The sequence below is a fragment of the Amphibalanus amphitrite genome, unplaced genomic scaffold, assembly GCF_019059575.1.
Source record: "Amphibalanus amphitrite isolate SeventyFive unplaced genomic scaffold, NRLGWU_Aamphi_draft 000494F_arrow, whole genome shotgun sequence".
NCBI classification, from domain to species: Eukaryota; Metazoa; Arthropoda; class Thecostraca; order Balanomorpha; family Balanidae; genus Amphibalanus; species Amphibalanus amphitrite.
In genome coordinates, this window is record NW_024881988.1 from 113,925 (window position 1) to 135,448 (window position 21,524).

At 46.4% G+C, this 21,524-nt stretch overlaps 1 protein-coding gene across 1 annotated transcript in view; it reads left to right on the top strand.

The window, feature by feature from the left end:
- Positions 1-1,061: 1,061 nt before the first annotated feature.
- Positions 1,062-21,524, top strand: part of LOC122392640 (tachykinin-like peptides receptor 86C) — a 36,840-nt gene continuing 16,377 nt past the window's right edge. The window contains exons 1-7 of the mRNA XM_043387727.1: positions 1,062-1,290; positions 1,992-2,205; positions 8,270-8,404; positions 9,057-9,137; positions 9,689-9,762; positions 12,850-12,926; positions 14,114-14,230. Of these exons, the coding sequence (XP_043243662.1) occupies positions 1,062-1,290; positions 1,992-2,205; positions 8,270-8,404; positions 9,057-9,137; positions 9,689-9,762; positions 12,850-12,926; positions 14,114-14,230 (927 nt within the window). The remainder of the gene's footprint in view (positions 1,291-1,991; positions 2,206-8,269; positions 8,405-9,056; positions 9,138-9,688; positions 9,763-12,849; positions 12,927-14,113; positions 14,231-21,524) is intronic.

The following is a 21,524-nucleotide window of genomic DNA, read 5'->3' on the forward strand; positions in this document are numbered from 1 at the left end:
TTTCATCGCGACAGTGTGCCAGCGCACACCGCCTTGAGTGTCAGACAATTTTGGGCAAAAAAAGCATGACCCCACGGATCCACCCTCCCTATTCACCGGATTTGGCATCCCGTGACCTTTTCCTGGTCCCCAGAATGAAAAAGACCTCAAGGGAAACCATTTCGACGACTTTGATAAGGTAAAAGCAAACACGACGATGGCTCTGCAAGGCATCACCTTGCAAGAGTTCCAGAGCTGCTTTGAGGGCTGGAAAACGCGTCTGCATAGGTGCATTGTCTCGCAGGGAGAGTACTTTAAGAATGACATAAGTGACGATGTGTAGGGATCAGTGAATAAACAGCTATGAAACAATTCCCGTTTCTTTTGGGTACCCCCTCGTATCTTCACCCTTGCAGCTACAACTTTATCTATTGACGTCTTCTATTCAATCAGTCCGCATTTAAAAATCGTCGGTCAAAGCCATCCGTTGAAATTGGTAAAACCGCACATTACTTTAGCGGTGGGCTGTACCTACTGGCTAGAACATCTCGCCACCCACTACTCGTTGCAGGAGGAGGGGGGAGAGGGGATGGCGACTGACATCAAAGGCCTCAGTCAATAAATTCCGGACCACTAGTCTCAGCGAGGCGCGAGACATGTCACATTTCAATCCTTGGACTATGCTGGCTAATGTAATGGACCGCCGTCCACGAACGCTCTGCTACTTACCCCTACATGTATTGTACAGGGTGTCCACGTCAAAAGTGTACCCACACTTTTCTCCGTATTTTACCTTAAAAACATCACACTCACAAACAATTGCCGTCATTTGAGAGTCTAGACAATGGCAAAACATTTGCTATGCTTTTTAACTGTGCTTGGAACTCTGCTGACCACTGCGTGCCGTCTAGAGCAACTGCTCTTTATGAGCCCCTTTGCGTTGTATGTACATGTTACGATTCACCCTACTCTCCCCTACCTTTAGTTCACTTCAAATGTTGAGACACTATCCTAAAAAAATATGTACCCACCTATGCCGGCAGGAGTCCAGGATTACCCATTTCGAAGATCGCGGCTTCAAGATGGAGGAGGCACAGTGCTGCCGCCAGGCGGCCAATTGCACAACTGATAACTCCACCTGCCTGCCGACGGTGGCGTTGCCGGCGCTCTGCGAGACTGTGACATGTCTCGGGGCGACGGCCGAACCCATCGCCATGGCTTGGCTTCCGTGGCTGGTGTGGACTGTGGCTTTCTGTCTCATGTTGGCTGTCGCCATCGGCGGCAACAGTGTCGTCTGCTGGATCATTCTAGGTGAGAACCCGACGCGGATGTGGTGTCTTAGGACTTAGGTGTCGCCCAAATAAGGCAATCGAACTGTTGGAGGTCAATGATATTCGAGGCAGCCGTATGAGAACTGCTGTTTCAATTAAAAATGTAAGGCAATGGCCGGAGTTTATAAGGTATCCGAACCGGATGAAGCCAAACATTCGTCTGACTGAGCTGCTGTTTCACCTAGAAATGTAATAACAACGGACGTCTAGGCATAACATTGGTTCAACAGTCACAAGCACTACAGACTACTGTGTAGTCCAGGAAGCAAATTTTATATGCATTTATATTTAGTTGAACGTTGGAACCAATCATGGGAAACCTCAAACTCCATTGCGTCAGCCAGCTTCAATTTGATTCAGCAACAAAAGCCCGCATAGAGTAAGCAAGGCAATTTTAAATCGAAATCAGGATCAATCGGTTTCACATCACCCAAGCGTGTGTTGTCGGCTACATGCTCTTTTCAGGTTTCTTATTTGAGGTATGCCAGAGCTGGGCCTTTTCGACTGAGCTGCAGTTAGCTACGACACGAAAGGCAATATTGTTCAGTCTATTGTTAGACGGCAGGAGTTGACTTACGTCCTCTCTCCTCTCTCTCTCTCCCTCCCTCTCTCTCTCTCTCTCTCTCTCTCTCTCTCTCTCTCTCTCTCTCTCTCTCTCTCTCTCTCTCTCTCTCTCCGCAGCCCACCGGCACATGCGAACCGTGACCAACTACTTCTTAGTCAACCTGAGCGTGGCAAATCTGCTCATGTCCTGTCTCAACTGCTCCTTCAACTTCATCTACATGCTGAACACGGACTGGCCATTCGGCAACACCTATTGCATCATCAGCAACTTCATGGCCAACCTGACGGTGGCGGCCAGCGTCCTGACACTGATGGCTATCGCCCTGGAAAGGTGAGGAGAGAGAGAGAGAGAGAGAGAGAGAGAGAGAGAGAGAGAGAGAGAGAGAGAGAGAGAGAGAGAGAGAGGGAGAGAGAGAGAGGGAGGGAGGGAGGGAGGGAGGGAGGGAGGGAGGGAGGGAGGGAGGGAGGGAGAGAGGGGGAGGGAGGGAGAGAGTGAGGGAGGGTTAAAGGGAGGGAGTGAGGGGGAGGGAAGGAAAGAGGGGAGGGCAAGGAAGGGACGATAGATAATAGCCGTTTTCACGACGGCCATCTGGTACACATTTGGTGCACACCTGGTGCAGACAGGTGCAGATTTGGTCAAATCAGGTTCAGTGTGTCTCTTAGTAACTATCAGCTAGGGTTGCACTATTTGCTTATATGCCTGCTTTGTCATATTATCAGAGAGTATCATCGATTAGAACACTGAAATAAATTAATAAAATGAAGATATTTGCTGTAAAAGAAATTAGGTGCAGATTTGGTCAAATCAGGTGCACTCGCCGGATAGGCCGTCGTGAAAACGGTTAATAAGATAGATAGATTGATAAATTGATAAATAGATGCATTGCATGGATAGATACAAAAAGACAGATGGAAACGAAATACGACCATTTATAATTCAAACCTTTCTAGTTTCTACTAGAGCGTATCGCGTTTAGCCAGTCATTATAATTACAATGGATTCAACAAATGATGAAAACGTGTTCAAATGGTCGCACAGCAAACGTTTAAGTACCTTGCTAATCAGGAAGAATTGAAAAGGCCTTTGTCTGAACCTGTCTTTCATTTTATTTCTATAAAAAGACGGGACATTTTTCATATCCAGGTACGCGAACTTACCTAGTACAATGGTCGTAGAAGAGGTCAGGTATTGTCCTTCTTGATTTCCGGCGGCAGCAATCTGCTATTTTTGCAGCCAACATGGTAAAAAGTTCTCATCGCATCCATCCGGGCTGTTATTGCCGGCATTGTGCGCATATGCAGTCAGCACATCCGAGAACAATTAGTCCAGGATTTCTAGAGAAATTATTATGCTTCAGCTACGCTTATAAGGCGGGTACCTAATCTCTGCATAATAACGGTAGGTTTTTGCCTCTGGTAGCGGCGTGAGTCGTATCAACTGTCATCATCTCCGTGGCCTTTAAGGTGTAATTACGTCGGAAATATCTTTTATCATTCAGCCTGCGCAATATAACGCATTTATACTAAACGCTCTAGCTATTAGATAAATATTTGCAAATAGTCTAAGATAAAGCGATGAAGATGTCAGGTAGAATTGATGCTGGAACTGCACGATGATCATTTCAGGTAGGTGCTAGATTGACATGTTCCAAGCAGAATGCATTGGCAAGGAATACCTATATCCTTGATTTAGGAAAGAGGCATGGGAGGAATATGATAAAAATTAGTTAGAAAAACCCAGCAACGATATTTTTGTACATTGAAGCTATAGTATCCTAAACCAGTTAGTTTCGATATGTCTAAGAATCATTTAACCTTCAGCTAATGAAATGAAGGACGAAAACGCTTTGGCAGTAATTGGGCAATGGGCATATCGCCTGTTGTAGAAATACCTAAATAAATGAATTGAATAAAATAAAATTAGTAAGTGCAGTTGCCGATGTCTATTGACAGAGGTATTAATGATAAAAGTACTCATATCCATCACGTCTAGATAAAGGCGTAAGTTGTGATAGGCAAAACCACCCGTTTGGGGAACTCAGACAACGGCTGCCTGCCTGTATTTTTCACAGAAGCTGTTTTTAAGGAGCTAAACAATGTTCGAACGATGCCTCTTGGCAACATTTCCTCTTTTTTCTCGCGAGTGCACCAGCCAATTTAATAAAAAGGACGTTATCCCCAGCGCCGCCCGCATGTAAACATCGAAGAAGCCGAGACAACTTTACAGGGAGAAGAGAAGAAAGAGGGCTAACATTAGCGTCGACGGGAGCGACGAGTTGTCTCCAGTCTCGGAAAAAATCAACATCCGATGCCTGATTTGGATAGAAGCTTCAGACGAACAGTGACGTCAACTGGCAGTGTCTTCCTGATTTACTTCGACACCTGCTCACTGATCAGGCTGTGTTGTTCGAGTGTGCGCTGTCAAAGGTCCGTAGACAATATGTCGCCTGGGGCACGTACAGCCGTCAGATTCAATGAGACAATGGGCCACGAAGGTCTGTAGCCACGGCTATTTATAATTCCCACCAGGGACCTGCTGTCGCGGGGACCATACAAACATAATCACGAGGTGCAACACAGACAATGTCAACAGCCAACACAGCAGTCGCAGCAAATATAGCGGCATCAGCACCAAACTTGTTTAATATCACGACGCTGCAGACGGCTGACAAATAGAACTCTTGCACAACGCCTTTTTACGGTGTCAGCTTAAACATGCACACGAGAAAAAAAAAAAACGAATAAACCGGTCGTAATCACGGTGCTTGTTTTATCCAAAAAAGTGTTTGTCCGATTCCCGCCGTCAGTCCTTCTTCGCATTGCTATTTCTCATCCATTCTTCGGGCAATACGCCGTGGAATAGCGTTGTTTTATGGATGAAGTAAAAACATTCGCAAAGAGGCATTGCATAAGATATTGAAAACGACATGCTTAGCCCGGCAGTTGCTGGGGTGGCGAGAGGCGCCCAAAAAGGCAATGGGCGCCTCTCGCCATAAACTCTGTCAAAACGGTGCACAATCCATCTTATAAGGCCTACAAGAGTGTCAGCTCCATATAGGGGTCAGTCAAGCATAGGTCAGGGTCAAGGTCAGGTCAACCGGGTAGGCACATATCCCCAAAAATCAAAACTGATATTCGCAGCCTGTGACACATGTTTTATAGGTAATTGGGGGCGTAGAACACGATGGTGACATTCATTTTATCATATATGTACGTGTTTGACTCAAAAAGTTCAATTTAAGAAATTCATGTATGTATCATGGTCGTGAAGTAGTCACGAAAAATTGCCAAGATTCAGTTCAAGATTTTGGAAAATGCGGAACGATAATCAATAATCGAAGATAGCCATTTGATTGATCATGGTATTGGCAGTCTAATGGCGTTTACGGCATGTCTGTATGTCTATTCTGTGATTTTATATGCTTTTTTGAACATATGCCGTTTTTGGTCGAAAACTCAGAAATCATGACGTCCCTAAAACCTCGATATCTCAAAAATTTCCAACCGATTTTTTTTTTTAACTTTGTCACAGTAAACTTCAATCAATTCCCTACAGGTACCCAAAATTTGATGGCCCGGCGAAAAAAGTGGGGGCGTTTAACGCCCCCCCCCCCCCCAGCAACTCGCGGGTTAATTGCGATCAATTTTACATCGATTGGTTGGCATGTCGGTCGTGCACGTCATGCCATCTAAATATACTGCTTTATGATTTAATCTTAGTTTCGCCTTCCGTGTCCGATGGAATTCCGAAAAAAAAACTAGATAGAAAACATCTCAATAGAAGATTAAACAAAAACAAACTTTCGATGTGTTCCAGCCTTGTAGGATCTCGCTTGATGTGAACAGGACCCTTACGTCGAATAACTAGCCTCTTTTCCCAAATAAAGTTAAAATAAGGCGGGAAAACGAAAATGTATGGTCATCTAAGGGTAAACACCACCTTTTGTTCGATATCGACATCTCACATCGGTAGGGCCGCTAGCGACTGCAGCGCGGCGTGTGCCACTACCACCAAACCTGTACTGGTAGACTGTACCGCAGTGTCTGCCGGTGTTGCGGCACAGTCTACCAGGCTGCAGCGCTGCTGCGCGGCGGTGCCGGCGAGGATAATATTGAATGGCAGAGGCTGGCGGGATTGTTTTTGACTGTAGGGATATGGAGAGGGAGGGAGGGAGAGAGGGAGAGAGAAAAAGAAAGAGAAAAAGAAAGAGAGAGAGAGAGAGAGAGAAAGAGAAAGAGAGAGGGAAAGAAAGAGAGGGATGCATGTAGGACGGGTAGAAACAAAGACAGATAGACAGACAGACAGACAGACAGACAGACAGACAGACAGACAGACAGACAGACAAACAAACAGACAGACAGACATAACGCACTACGCAGCTTGATGGAGATGGCAAACAAATCGAGGGGTCCTCTGTAGCATCTTTCCAGTGACTACCACCCATTTATTTCAACTTAAATAATTTCACCGCACCCGTAGACAAAGACTTATCGAATCCAACCCCTCACATAATTCCTCCTGTCAGACAAATACCATGTAATGCCTTAAGCGTATCACCAGCAGGCCTCCCGCAGCCCAAACATGACAGAAAGTAGCAATTATGGGCCGAAACAGCCTTATCACTATACCTGGAAACAGTTCCAGACATCAGACCCGCCGGCCGCCACCATGGCAACCTCATCTCAAACCATCTGCGCAATAAAACTAAAAAATGTAGCAAATGCGGGCTGTCGGGCTGCTGGCTTGTGAATCGCGGCCTGTCACAGCCCACGTAGAGATGGAAATGACATAAAAATGAAAACATGCCCACGTGATTTCTGCTCACGGTCACACCTTCGCGTTCTGGACAAACACGAGATTTAGACAACTACGGGTACACGCCAGGCTTACACAAAGAAGCGTGATCAAAACATTGTTTTCCTGCTCACTGCATTTATCATGCATAAGCTGCAAATGTCACTGAAGACTCTGTGATGGGTCTGATACAACGAAACCATCACCACACTCCCGAATCAATTCATGTTCAAATCTCCCACGGCAATGGCTTCGGAGAAAAGCTCACGGAGAAAATCGAGTTAGAGTGTTGCTAAGGCAGCCGCTCCTCCGTCTCACTTGAAAAGTGCTGCCGCGCCGTCGCTTCGCCCACCTATGGTCGTTCCCCGGTCGCTGATATTCATACGGACTGTACCTGGTCGAAGCCAGGTCACCGGGGACGAGCGAGTCGACCTAAGGAGCCCACGGAACGAGCCCGCCAGAAAACTTGTCCGACATTCACTGCCACGTCGAATGGAACGCTTTGTGAAGTCCCACCGGGACCCGCGGGTCGACAAGTTAGCGGCTGTTGCAGGCAAAGCGCACGTGGCTATGTTGTTGCACCACTTTTTCGTTGGCTTGTGATCATTGATTAACGACGTTGTGGGGTGTCTTATAAAGTTTGATGTAAGCATGGTAGGAGGTAAGTTATTCAACAGGCACTTTGCCATGAAGTTTTCACGCTGGCAAGCGCTGATCCGTGTGCACACTGCACAGTCGCCGAAATTGAGCCGTGAGGTTTGGGACATGAGTTACAGGAACCAATACAGCTGTTGAAAAACACGGAACAAATAGTGCATGGACGCGTTTCGATTATTAAATCTTCATCAGCATGACATAATCACAGAGAAAACAAGATATAGCACACAAACATTCGAGCTCGTCACAGTGCAATCGTCTTGATTTTCTGAAATTTTTGATTTGAAATCAAAATCTTGATTTTTTGAAATCAAGACGATTGCACTGTGACGAGCTCGAATGTTTGTGTGCTATATCTTGTTTTCTCTGTGATTATGTCATGCTGATGAAGATTTAATAATCGAAACGCGTCCATGCACTATTTGTTCCGTGTTTTTCTACTTGTCTCCATCAATATACAAATACAGCTGTTGTTTTATTCAGCTTTGAAGTACCCCTCACCGGAATACCAACCCTAATGTGAAATGCCAACACATCGCGTTAGCATGTATGCCAGGCACGATGTGCGCTTTGTCCTGTCACTTACGTAAGCCTCAAGTTAAGGCCAGCGAAAGATGCCTGATCTTCAGTTTCAGCTACAGCTAATAAACCCATAAACTACCCACTTAGGCCACTTTCGCAATCCGTTATTATGGTTCAATAACACAAGGCAACTTCCTCATAGCTCCCAAACGTCATGCTTACTGCAATTACAATTACTGTAGGCTGTTCAACGTATTTTTGCCGTTGACTCTGTTTGAAACCGATCGAAACTTAGCCGCACATGTTCCCATCGTTCGTAGTGTAAAACATGACAAAAGAAAGGCCCTGCTTGTGGATTTGGCCGCCGCAATCTGGCCAAACAAGCTCAGTCATAACTCATAACCTACCCTGCCTCCCTCAGATACGTCGTGATCCTCCACCCGCTTCGGAGACGTCTGAGCAAACGAGGTGCTGTCGGCGGAATGATTGGAATTTGGACGGCCAGCGCTCTGCTGTCGGCCCCTTGCCTGCTCTACTCACATGTCGTCACGCATGTGTAAGTATCGACGCGGTCGTGCGGTGGAACACGTGTTGGAAACACACACATCAACACGATCGTGGGCTGGGACACGTGAGGAAACACATATATCGACACGATCGTGCGGTGAAACACGTAGGGAAACACATATCGACACGATCTTGCGGTCATACAGTTGGGAAACAGTAAACACACATATTGAAACGATGGTGGGGTGAAACGTAGGGGGAGGGTGGAAGACAAACACGAGCACTCCACACGATCGTGGGACACAGGGATTATCGACAAGCTCTCGTGGGAAAACCGGTGTGTCGGTTCAAGTAAGAAAACCCGCCGGGCATTGATTAGGTGGTCAGTCAGGCACAGGCGTGGGAGCGAGACGGTCAGCTCATCTATGAGTAACTACACTTCCTTGACATCAAGCACGCATGGAGTACCGACCTAAATACCGACCCATGTCGTCAAAAAATGCATAGACAGCTATGCAAGTATGCATATTCCAATACCATCGGACATCAGGGTGTGACGACTGACAAATGGTTTCGCTAAGCACTGATGTGACACTTGTCGTCACTTAGCATTGATGTGACGACTGGCTTCGCTAAGCATACATTGCTCTGACGATTGAAGCCACCAGACATTGACGTGACATCACTGGTCGTTACCGCAGGTTCAGCGGCGGTGAGATCAAGCGGGGCTGTCTGGTGGAGTGGCCCGGCGACCCAGAGGTCAAATCATTCTCCGACTACGTGTGAGTACCTAGTACCTAACAGTAGTACTCGTAGTAGTAGTCCCCGGGGATACCGTAGAGAAGGGGAGAAAATAGAAGCGGGAAGAAGTGTCGCAGGATAGATAGGTGAAATTAGGGTGCGTAGTGCTTTTTGTTACAGGAATAGCGAGGGGTTTATTGAGTTTGAATGTCTGTTTCACTTCATACTGGCCGGTGTTGGGCTGTAATTTAGGCCCCGTAATTTGTTCAGCATTCAAGGGCTGATAAACCGTGGTCATATCGAATTAAATACTAAACATAGGTGGTCTTTTGCTAGTGGCAATCGCCCACCCGAGCTTGCTGACAAATTGATAGCGAACTAGGTTATTTACAGTGCTTTTTTGGAACGGTCTCAAGCGAAAACTCCCACAATGTTACTATGAATCTTCTTCGGTATTCATTTTTATCATGTATCATATAGTGTTTATCTTCTTTCCATGGTCGTTACATTCGTTAGGTACTACTCAAACTTGATTTCATTTTGAGTGTGTAGTTGATAAAACTGTTCTGACTGGATCGGATGTCACGTGCAGGTACAACATGGTATTCCTGATAACCACTTACGTGCTGCCGATGCTGGCCATGGCTGTATCCTACGTCATCATCGGTAAGTGGAAGAACCAGGAGAATGTAGAACCAGTGAACTAGTAGAAAATAGAACCAGTGAAATAGTAGAATAGTAGAACCAGTGAACCAGTAGAATAGGAGCCAGTGGAAGAATCAGTAGACCGTAGAACCAGTAGAACGTACAACCAGTGTGAGTGAGCCATTAGAATAGTAGAAAAGTAGATGGACCAGTATAATGTAGAACCAGTGAACCAGTAGAATAGTAGAACCAGTGGAAGAACCGGTAGAATGGGAAATCCATAAAACCAGTAGAATAGCAGAACAAGTGGAAGAATCGATAGAATGTAGAACCAGTGGAAGAACTAGTAGAATTTAGAACCAGTGAAACAGTATAGTGTAGAATCAGTGAACAAGTAGAATGCTGAAAACGGTTGGAGAACCAATAGAATCAGAAATACACCGAGCCAGTAGAATAGTAGAACCAGTTTAAGAACCAGTACAATCGGAAATCCAGCGAGCCAGTGCCAGCGGAAACCAGTGCAAACTGGTTACCTTGCATGTGATTGAAGAGCACCGAAGGGAGCTCAAAGTTGGAGTGCAGTTCCGTACAAACTTTGAGTGACTGGGATATCGTTTCGGCCCGCCGGTCAGTGCGGTATTTCCCACCGGGCAGCACAGTCCCATGACTAGTCAAGACCCATTCTTGACGTCAAGGTCAAGTCTTTTATACTGCGCACACCGAACAGTCTATATGTAAAATATGCGGCATGTGCAGAGCTTAATAAGTAGCGAACTACGCGGATGAATAACGTTATTTGAGAGAAAAACAGCTGCATGACCAAATAAAAAGTTGAACGCTACACCTGTGCGAGCACGAAAGTCTGTGATGAACGGCTACCGCTCCATCTGGAGTCATCAATATAAAATCTAACCATATGAATTCATTAAGGTAAATAAATCTGAGTTTTTCTCATATAAAGCGCAGGGCGCGCTTGGTAAGTTCAGATTTACATAGGCATGCTGCATATCGTTGCAATTCAGATATAAGATTACCGAATGCTAACGTGCGACAGACTGAATGATGCAAGTTTGTTTTGTATTGAAAGGTATTTAGTAATGATGGACTTGCTTTCTTTGCGTGGAATCGGTGGAAACGACTAAGTTTCTCGTCAATTTCGAACGCCACGAGAGAGTTAACCGGCAACTGCTTCAAACGTTTCCTCTGGATCCGCCGGTGGTGGCAGTTATTTTCACTCTCGAGCACTTCAACTGTAAGCAAAACAGCTATTTTGGGAACAATCTAGCGCCTGATGTGATCCACTAAGCTTAAATTTCAACTTCCAAGGCTAAGAATAGTCACCGTTCACCCCAATTTCGCATAGCAACGTCCAAAGTCAGCACAACTTCACTAATCACCAATATAATTGAGCCCCCAATCAATACCGGCATTTAGCCTGAACACACACAAACAAGGTAGTCCAATTTAATCGCACGCAATGGTAATGAAGGACAATGATAAACGATAGCCACTTTGTGACGCAACCAGCTACATTATTTCTGGCTTTATCGCGGCATTCAAACTTCACAACGCAGCTTCTCTTCAACCTCCCAATCCTCCGCCTCTCATGCTCCAGTGCAGTGTTCGCCATTACATTCCACCCACCTTGCGCATATAAGCATCCCCTGTGCCCCTGTATCCTGTATCCGTCTGGTCTAAAACAGCCCTACCTCGCTCCCTCGGAGCCATCGACACACCCGGTCAGGCCACATTGGTAAACGTTCACCGAATAGCAATGGGGTATTGTGAGCCCGCCGATGCGGTGCATTGCGAGCACGCTGTAGACCGGTCGCTAGGTGGATGAAGACTGAAAAGGCAGTCTCTGGTGGTATGAGGGACTTTGGATGGCCTAGCGAGGGCTTAGTGGGGCTTAGGAGGGCTCACAGGAGCTCAATATGCTGGCTGGGTTTGAAGCTTCGATCATAGCAGCTACAAATCAAAATTGTAAATTGGGTGTTTGCTCTGTTTTAGGGAAATTTAGTCACATACATCTTGCATGCATATATGTAGGTACCTAGACCAGCCATAACTGACATTTATTTAAAATGAAATAAGTAGGTATATAGGAGCATGTCACGCGTTACTTACGTACAAATATATCAAATCACAAACCAATCACAACAGAGCTAAATAAAGATCACTGCTGCCTAATATGCTTGTTACATGATATCAAAAGATCATCAAACATTGATTACATAATCAAGATAGAAAATAACTGAAGATATCAGATGTGGGTATGCAATTTACAAATAATAAATGTGATGATAGTAAAACTGTTGCGTGTCTTATTGCCAATTAGCCATTGTGACTAAGTACCAGTTTTTTAACGCATGCGTTATCTTAATATACCACATACATGTACATGAATGTTAATATGAAATTGAATCCCTCTCCTAAATGTAGGTCCTCATTAGTTGTTAACGAGTTGATGCCGGCAAAACGTGTGGCCTTTGTGATAAGACGGCGATTTGGCCTTAATAAAGTGTAGGAACTAAATAAGTTCCTGCTCAATTAAGTGGCCGCTAAACAAATAGCCAACAGATGAATGAAGCATAGATCACCCTATTACCGCCAGCTGCCAACTACACGTTATCTAGCGGCCTCAGCAACGAGCTGACTTGTCATTTGACGAAGCCTTGGTGGCGCATTTGGCAAGGTGTCAGTTCCAGGGACTGGAGGACCCGGGTTCGATTCCTGGTGCCGCCCATTCCCCTCTCGAGATGCCAGCAAAGCCAAACCTCGCTCCCGTTGTGTGATCTACCGTTATTATGATTGTCTAAATAAGGTCGGCATGGTAAAGAATAGATCTCCAACGCAAATAATGTTGCGTGCAAGTCAAGTAAATTCCACTTGCGGGGCGAGAATGCCATCGCCCCTGGCTGACTGAAGGGTAAATGAATAGTTAACGGTGCCCCTGGGTGTGCCTTAAATCCAACCACCTTGGTTCAGTATCCAGTTAGCGGAAGCGGTTGAGTAGCATTTTACTAAGCAGTTTAAAGTATTTAGATCTGTTTAACGCTAACATTGCATGGCACAATGCTTATGGAATATGTATACACTTGTCCGCAGGTCGGGAGCTGTGGGGCAGCAGAAGTATCGGTATTCAGACAGAGCGACAGCTGGCCTGCGTCAAATCCAAACGGAAGGTGAGCAACGATCGCGGGAAGGTACTCATACGCTAACAAACGATCGCCAGTCGAAGATCGATTCCCCCCACCCCCACCCCAGCCCATTTGGGGCTAAATTAAGTTTAACATACTGCGGCAAGCATGTTCTAGTGAAGTGTGTTTGGCTGCTAAAGAACAACGAACAAATACTCTACCAATGGTCACCAGGTGACCATTCGTAGTGGAAATTCCACACTAATAGAGTCCAGGGCCATTCTTAATTTGACATCATTCCTCAATTTGCCGGTTTTGCATGGCTGGTGGCAGACGATCATGGCAAATACATATAGAGAAACGTTATAATCGTTGCACTCGATTATGCAAAATGGATGTCGTTTCAGCCTCATTATTGTACAATGATCAGTTTCAAACGATCGGTCAATCAAAATTACCGTGCTGTCAGCTGCGCGATTGGTAATGATTAACGATTATGGATTTTTAACTATGCACAAAACGAGGAAGGAAATTGCAATGAGAACACATAGAACAGAGAACACCATTCCAACATAATTTCATTCATATTCTACGAAATATCATATTTTGGTGTGACATAGGTAATATCGTGATTAATAACAGATAAACACGGAATTGAATAATGCATTTTTTATTGTGCGAAAAAATGGTGTTTAACTGTTAAGCAAATAATACCATTTTACTTTTAATTTCACCCCCCCCCCCCCACCACCACCACCACCACTGCTACCGCATGCCAAACATTTTCTCACCCGTAAAATAGATGTTTCCTTGAAGCACAGGAGGCTCATTTCAAACATAATCAAACAACCACAAACACACCATCATACTTCACTGCTAAGTACATGGATCCAATCCTCTTCGAGCTGGTTCCGCAAACTAAGGGCTCTCTTCAGTTCTGCATCGTGTTGTGGGAAGGAGGATCACTTGTATCCGGTACGCGTGGTGCGTAATTGAATTTGTGCAAACAGGTAGAGAGTGAATACATGGAGGATTGAAAGTGAGAGGGAAAGTTGAGAGTGAGAGGAAGAGAGTGAGTGAGTGAGTGAGTGAGTGAGTGAGTGAGTGAGTGAGTGAGTGAGTGAGTGAGTGAGTGAGTGAGTGAGAGAGAGAGAGAGAGAGAGAGAGAGAGAGAGAGAGAGAGAGAGAGAGAGAGAGAGAGAGAGGAGTTGACACTCGTTCCGTATTTTCAGATCGTGAGGATGTTTATGATCGTGGTGGCCACGTTTGCGATATTCTGGCTACCCTACCAAGTCTACTTTGTCTACATCTACCACGACAGCTCGCTGAAGAGCAAGCCCTACGTTCAGGTGAGTCTGGGAAGGAAACACGGTGATATGCATTACCCGTAGTCCTTAGAATTTAGATCCTGTGCATGAATGGTAGTGTCAAATTGTAATTGGGGTGGAATGTAGTTTAGTGATAGTGTGGCATTGCGGATAGTCTGCCGGGGTATAGCCAAGCCCGTCTAGCCTCGCCTGAAATGGGAAGACCGGTAATAAGGCATACATCAAGCTGAAAAAGGCACAAAATAAGAAAAAGCAATAGGTATTTGTGTTATGAGGTTATCGTTGGGTGGAGCCAACAAATACATAAATGAAAATATTTTTATTTTTATTAATAATTTGGCTCCACCGATAACCTCATAACACAACTATGCCCTTTACATAAAAGCAATATTTTTAGTCATGCCAAGTCTCTTGAAGGTGTAGCGGGGTGTCGGGCTGCTACTGGTCAGTGTTTGTGCGAGGCTGGTCATTCACTGGCGGCCACATAGACTGCTACACACAGTACAGCGGCATGGGTCACAGGGTTGGTGGGCATTCACGGTGGGATATTAAAAGGTTGCCTGATGTTTCTCTCTGCCTACGCTCCCTTCTGTTATATTCTAACGAAATCTCAAAAATGTCTATCAATCAATGTTCCAGCGAAATCTCACAATTGTGCGTCTATTGTTCTTAAGTTATCCCCTGAGTTGAGGGTGCCTCCTCCCACTGGATATAACTCATTCACGCTCTCACCATTAATTCTCCATTCACACGGCCACTCATTCATTCTTCCATGCATCGTAAAAATATTTCAGGTGGCAAACCTGTCCCTCCCCCGTTTTCCTACAATCCCCCAGTGGTACCCAGGTTCAGACTAATCACTATACGCGTAATTATAAAAAAAGGTTTGAAGACAGGAACTTCCGTTTACGTATCAGTGCATACAATGGGTTTCAAAATGGGTCATTGTTTTAATTTTGTAAGCTTTGTTCCTTTACTATGCTCCGTAAATCAGCCGAACGCTTCGTTATACTCGTAACACACGAATAGAATATTACGAACCACCTCATGCTTCGGCACTCGAGTTGAGTTGACCATGCCCAATGCCTACACAAAGAAAGGGAAAACGTCTCCGGCCCGCAGCCCCGAGACCAGGGCTCGCAGGAGACTCCTTAGTCCGGCTTTCCACGGGGGACTCATTAAATTTTGAAACCGGGTTGGGTTACTAAGGTCCGTCCGTGATACTAATGACCGCATCTCGCACCAGCCATAGTTCAGGGTTTCCGGGCCAAACCGGCGATCTAAACGGGTTAGCCTACGTCGGCTATCTATCAAGACGACACTCGTCTTCCACGCACGCAGGTCCTCTCGGGGACATCCTGCACTCGGCATCCATCATCGACTACCAGCACATAGGTGCCCAGAGCCCTATCTATCCGTGGCTGGTAGTTAAACTGTCGTCACAGACCTATTCGAAAGGACCAGAGCATGGCCGGAGCTACTCGACTGACTGCGGGTGGCCAGCACCGTCTGACTGCGATCACCCGACTCGAATACTCGGTATCTAATGTTTACCCCCGTCCTGCGGCATTACACGTTTCTTCGCGGGGCATTACTCATCCGGCGGCATACGATCCCTCGCTAGAACGCCTGGGGTCCTAACCACCTCCGAAACTATCTACGTCGCTCTTCAAATGACGTCCTGCGCCGCTCACTTGAGGGACCGATAGCGGACCTACCTAACGTTTTGAAACCGGGCTGGGTAACTAAGGTCCGTCCGTGATACTAATGACCGCATCTCGCTCCAGCCATAGCTCAGGGGTTCCGGGCCAACCCGGCGGCCTAAAATTTGCCCAGCCTCCGAGGCTGTCAATCCGAGACGAAACACCATCATCTCGCGGCGACCAACTCGCCGATACACATTCCAAGCGACGGCTCGCGTGACCTTATCACCACCCAGGGCTAACTCAATCGAGGCCTAACATTTAGTGGGGTCGATCCCTATTGATCATCATTTAGGAAATCAATTTTTCTATTGCATATTTTCCCTCCTCTTTCATCCCCTTCTCATCCCTTCCTTAACCCGCGCTTGGGCATTCGCTAGAGCCATGTACGCCTTCAAGGAACAAACTGATAATAAGGGCAATTATCTCACCTGCCCGTCATTCAATCAAAAACCCACAACTAGCACGACTGACTTCAAATACGGTATCCCAACAAAATAAGGCAAATATTTCAATCAGCAATGTTTCCCTTCCAATAAAAATTATCAGTAGGCAACTGCAACCCATGCCCTGTTCCCAATACCTAAAGTAAGTGCGAGAGTCGCGTTGGCAGGCATATCACTCACAGGGGAGCGACATGCATAGACTTACGGCCTCGCTATCTGAGTCAAAGTCGGGTATTCTAGTCTCAATGGGAAGATGTGGAGTGCTACTATCCTTACGGCTTACAAGCTGAAATCAGGCTAGCATTTGACCTTGAGTACGAAATATAATGAAAATATAAAATGTATGGGTGCAAATTGGTTAATAATTAAGATTTAATTTTCATTTAATATTCACCATCGAACACATGTCGCTGAACATATTAACGCTAAATAATCTATATTATGATTTATAAGTTGTCTGTGCGTGCGTAATCCGTCATGACTTATGTGTCTTATTGCGCCTGAAAGGCGCCGCGTATCGGCGTGAAATTTGGCATGCCAAATCTGTGGGCGTGGGCGGCCTTTGTATTAAAATTTGGGCGTGATCGGACCAGGGGTGCGCCGTCAGCACGCGCTCGCGTGCGCCATAGGGTTAACACGGGAAACGGTCAAATCGAAGATCGGGCGAAAACCGGCCTGCGGCGCCCACTTCCCGGGCCCAAAACTTGGCGACAGATTGCCGTAGCGAGGTGGGGTTGCCACCACTGGATAGAGGAGAGATGGACCTAGCGTATTGACATGGTTTCATAGTATAGCACGCGCCACGTGCAAGACAGCACCCCCGGTTGTGAAAAAATGACCGATTTCGTGCACTGTGACGGGAAAATCGATGCCGCTGGGAAACGGCTTGACATATTGAAATCGGTGTGGTGCCATTTTGCAGGCAAATGTACGTGTAATCAGAGGATAGCAGATAAAAAGTGATGATCCGTACCATTTCCTTAATAATGAAAAATTAATTTGAAAATTTGATTCGCGTGGAGCGCGTCGTCCTTTACAACATCAAAACGTATTGAAAACGATGATCAATCGTTATGGAACCTACATATTCGGAAAGAGCATTCTTTTCTGACCAATATCCACCCAAAATATTATCGAAAAGTCAATAAACTTTTGTGAAAATGACTCAAGCATGTGACCGTGTTTTGTTAACGTTACCAGTATTTTTCGACAAAATCCGATCGATGGCTTATGGCCGTCAGGTCATTTCACTTTTCACAATAGCTATCAAAGCATGGGCTGCAATGCACCGCCCGCAAAGGAGAATTCCAAACACTGCAAATAAGCGCCTACCAGTAAACAGCACATTATTGTACTAGGAATAACTCAGCTGCTACTAGGCCGATTGCGCTGAAACTTGGACTGTGGTTGGAGGGGGCACTAACCTGGTGATGTATGGTCATTTGTGACAGGTAGGGTGGATCGATTGCACGTGCGCACGTGAGGGGTCCGCTTCTGCATATCAAGAAGGGCTGGGCCGATTTCGCTCAAATTTTGTACACTGTTGAGTGTTGGGGACAATTTAGATTTTAGAAAGGTTGCTGGCACAAGTCATCTGGAGTCTCAGCGCGTGCGCACGTGCAGCGGGCCAACTTTATATCTCAAGAACGGCTGGGCCGATTGCGCTCAAATTTGGTATGTTACTTTGATCGAGTATGAGAAGGGTAACTTTGTGTAGGTTATGAGTAAAGTAGGGTATGCGTAGGTTAGGGTAGGGTAGGGTGGGTTTGAGTTCGATAAAGGAAAACCATGAGAAAGGCTCTAACAACCCGCAACCAGCACCAGCATAACATGCCGTTCAAACAAATATCCAACTCCGACAAAATAAGACAAATAAATATCATAAGTTCTCACACCCAAACTAATGCCCCCTCAAACGCATCTATCAAAACGCACAGTTATAGCGCAAAACATGCCATCTAGTTAATTTTAAACTAGCCTTTCTATTTAACTCAGGTGCTAATCATGATCCTCTGTCGGTGGGATAACACCTTCTCGTGTGACGTCATCCACTTTCCACCATAAATTGCCGCACGGTAGCGTTCGGTATAGCATGCGCAGTATTCATAATAATCCAATTCCGGCCTACCGCCGCTCACTCGGAGCCGGAATCAGCCCGACCCCGTCTCTCCCCTTTGTTGACGGCGCGAGGGATACCAGCGGATCATTAGTGAGCCAGGTCCGGCCGCTGCCGGCGGCCTCCGAGACTGTCCACCGGCCCGCGACACTGTCCGCTGACCCCAGTTCATGGGCGCACCTCCGCTTGGTTGCTATAAATATCTTCCTCCGATCGCTCGTTGTTATCGGTGCTGAGAAGCCAAAGAGCGAGAGAGAGGAAGAGAGAGAGAGAGAGAGAGAGAGAGAGAGAGAGAGAGAGAGAGAGAGAGAGAGAGAGAAAGAGAGAAAGAGAGAGAGAGAGAGAGAGAGAGAGAGAGAGAGAGAGAGAGAGAGAGAGAGAGAGAGAGAGAGAGAGAGAGAGAGAGAGAGAGAGAGAGAGAGAGAGAAACTATAGCTAGTAGACCAGCACTCAACAGATCATAAACCAATAGGGCTTCATACCGATTGACCGACGCGACGGACCGGTTTATAAATCGCCGTGTTTTATTTGCAACATGACCAAATGTCACTGATTAACTGCTAACAAATTTAAGAGATGAGATCGTTATTAACATTTCCAACCGAGTTTATAATTTCACTTAAAATTTGATCAAACCTACTCGTACCAATTACCTACCCATGACATTGGATAAAATGGGTTCATTGCGATACTAGAATGAGCTAATTGACCACAAATCTAATATTGTTTTCAATGTGTTGATCGTACATTAAATGCTGCATCGGAACCTGTTTCGCTACTCTGTATCTTACATAAATCCACCCGTAGTTAGGGTGGTGACGTCATCAATCCGGCTCGGTGTCCAGCGGCCCGCACTCCCTTCACACCGCGCCGGCCGCCATTTGCGGGCGCCCCCGCGTCGAGCGGGCCGGCCGGCGACTGTGCGTCGCCGCCTGGCCGGAGCGTCCCCTCCCCCCTGCGTGTCCTTCCCCCACTACGCATTCCGAGGGGTGAATCGGCGCGGCGGCTGGCCGTCGAAACATGGGACCGGCAGCGCGGCCGCCGAGCGAGAGACGGTCACTGGGACGCTGGAGCTCATCACTTGTCAGTGAGAAGCAATATCCTTTGTGTGCTGTCGGTGATCGCATTTACTATCAGTGACCTAATTAAGTAATGCGTCATAATCATTCGTGATATGAAAAGATAATTTAAATCGTACACAGGAACAGCAACACGATGAATATGAATTATACGCTAGCCGAAGTAAATAATTTAACATTTATACTCCTGTAACATTTATACTCCTGTACCGATGTTCATTGTAACAGACAAAGAGTCGTTTCCAATTTAATTAGATTCTACTTATTTCTACATACAAAATTACACCAGCAGTTAACGTGAATATAAAGAAAAAAAAGCATTTATGCTTTCGGAAGCGGAGAATAATCACACTTTGGCGCGTTTAATTATTAAGCAACCCTTCAAGGACAAAATAATGAGTTTATCAGCCTGCGTGCCCAATTCTATGGTCGATTGCTAAGGATAAGAAATAAACAAAGATCTCATGCGTACAAAAAGCCGATGAATTGGTTTCGCTCTCAGTTACATTATCGGGAATAGCTCGACCAAATGCTGAAAATTTCCTACTGAATATCGTCGTAAATGCTTACCAAAACTAGTGGAAACCTTAAATTCCTAACAAATGTTTCTCGATGAAGAAGCATTTAATAAAACAGTGCAAAGATATACCACCTAAATATGCAGTGTCAGATCCTTGTTTCGCTGTCGTACTCGCGGCTTCCCCGTGACATTCCTGGGTTTCCCGTCATATTGATCCGTCATCAACACATCCTCATCAAAAATGTGTTTACATTTTACTACGCTATGTATTTACAATTAAAGGAACCAGACAGATTCAACGTTAAAAAATGTAATTCCTACGCGATAACCAGGACAGCTTGTCGTTAAAAGATATGTTCAGCGCGAAAAGCCAGACAGTTTCGCCGATTAAATTACCAACCTTTCCTTCATGATTCACAATATCCAAACATGGCTAGTGGCTACCCAATTATAAGCATTTATGAAAATTATTGTGGTCGACAATTTACAGAATCAGACAGCAGATAGCGCAGCTTCCGTTGAATACACCCCCCCCCCTTTTTGTTTAACATTTTAAACATCCTAAATAAATCCCCTAACTGTGCCCAGACCAATTATTAGAAGGAACCTTTTTTTTAGAGAGAAACATCAGTGGGTCGGAACTGGGCAAAAGGACAGAAAGGTTAGCAGCCCAGCGCCCGACCAGATCCTGTCCAAACCTTGATCTGATGGTGAGGTTGCAGCTAGCCGGCTGGTGTTGGCTGCTGAAGCTGTTGGTGACTCAAGGTTGCCGGCCATCGGGTCCTGCTGTCGCCGCTCGGTCCTCCTCTAGCCGCTGTTCTGACTCGTCCCCGGGTAGAACTGTGCTGTAGCGCCGTCCGGCCGACGGGCCGTGCGGCCGGTTAGGGCCGCCCGGGCCCAGCCGACGCCTTGCCCGTCTCTGCTGAATCCTCAACCCTGACTGTACTGCAGGGCCGTCCGGCCACACGGGCCGACCGGCCCAGCCGGCCTCCTGCCGTCGATCGTCAACTCTCCGCTCCGACTCTGACTCCCAACTCCCGACTGTCCTCTTCTCTCCCCCTGGCCTCGTTCTCCCTCGGCTCCCCAGTGCAGCTGCTCATGGCTGACAGAGGCGTCTTCAGGTACTGGTGTTCGTCCTGGTCTTCGCGTGGTCTCCTCCTTCTCCTCCTTCCTCCGCCTCTGCGCCCGGGTTGTTTTGACGGCCGGGTCCCCTCTCGCCCCGGCCGTACCCTTTTGGTCCGGCGTGGCCCGGGGGCTGTTTGCCAGCGCGGCGGTACGGTGACGCCAGCGCCGGCGCCCAAACCCCGGTGCACACGCCGTCGTCGTCGTGGGAGGGGTGATAGAAAATATGCTAAAATGTAACGCCTGCGTTACATTTTATTGGCCTCTTTTTTTAGTCGCGCCCCCGCGACTACGAGATGTTGATTCGTCGAGGGGAACGACAGGCCAGT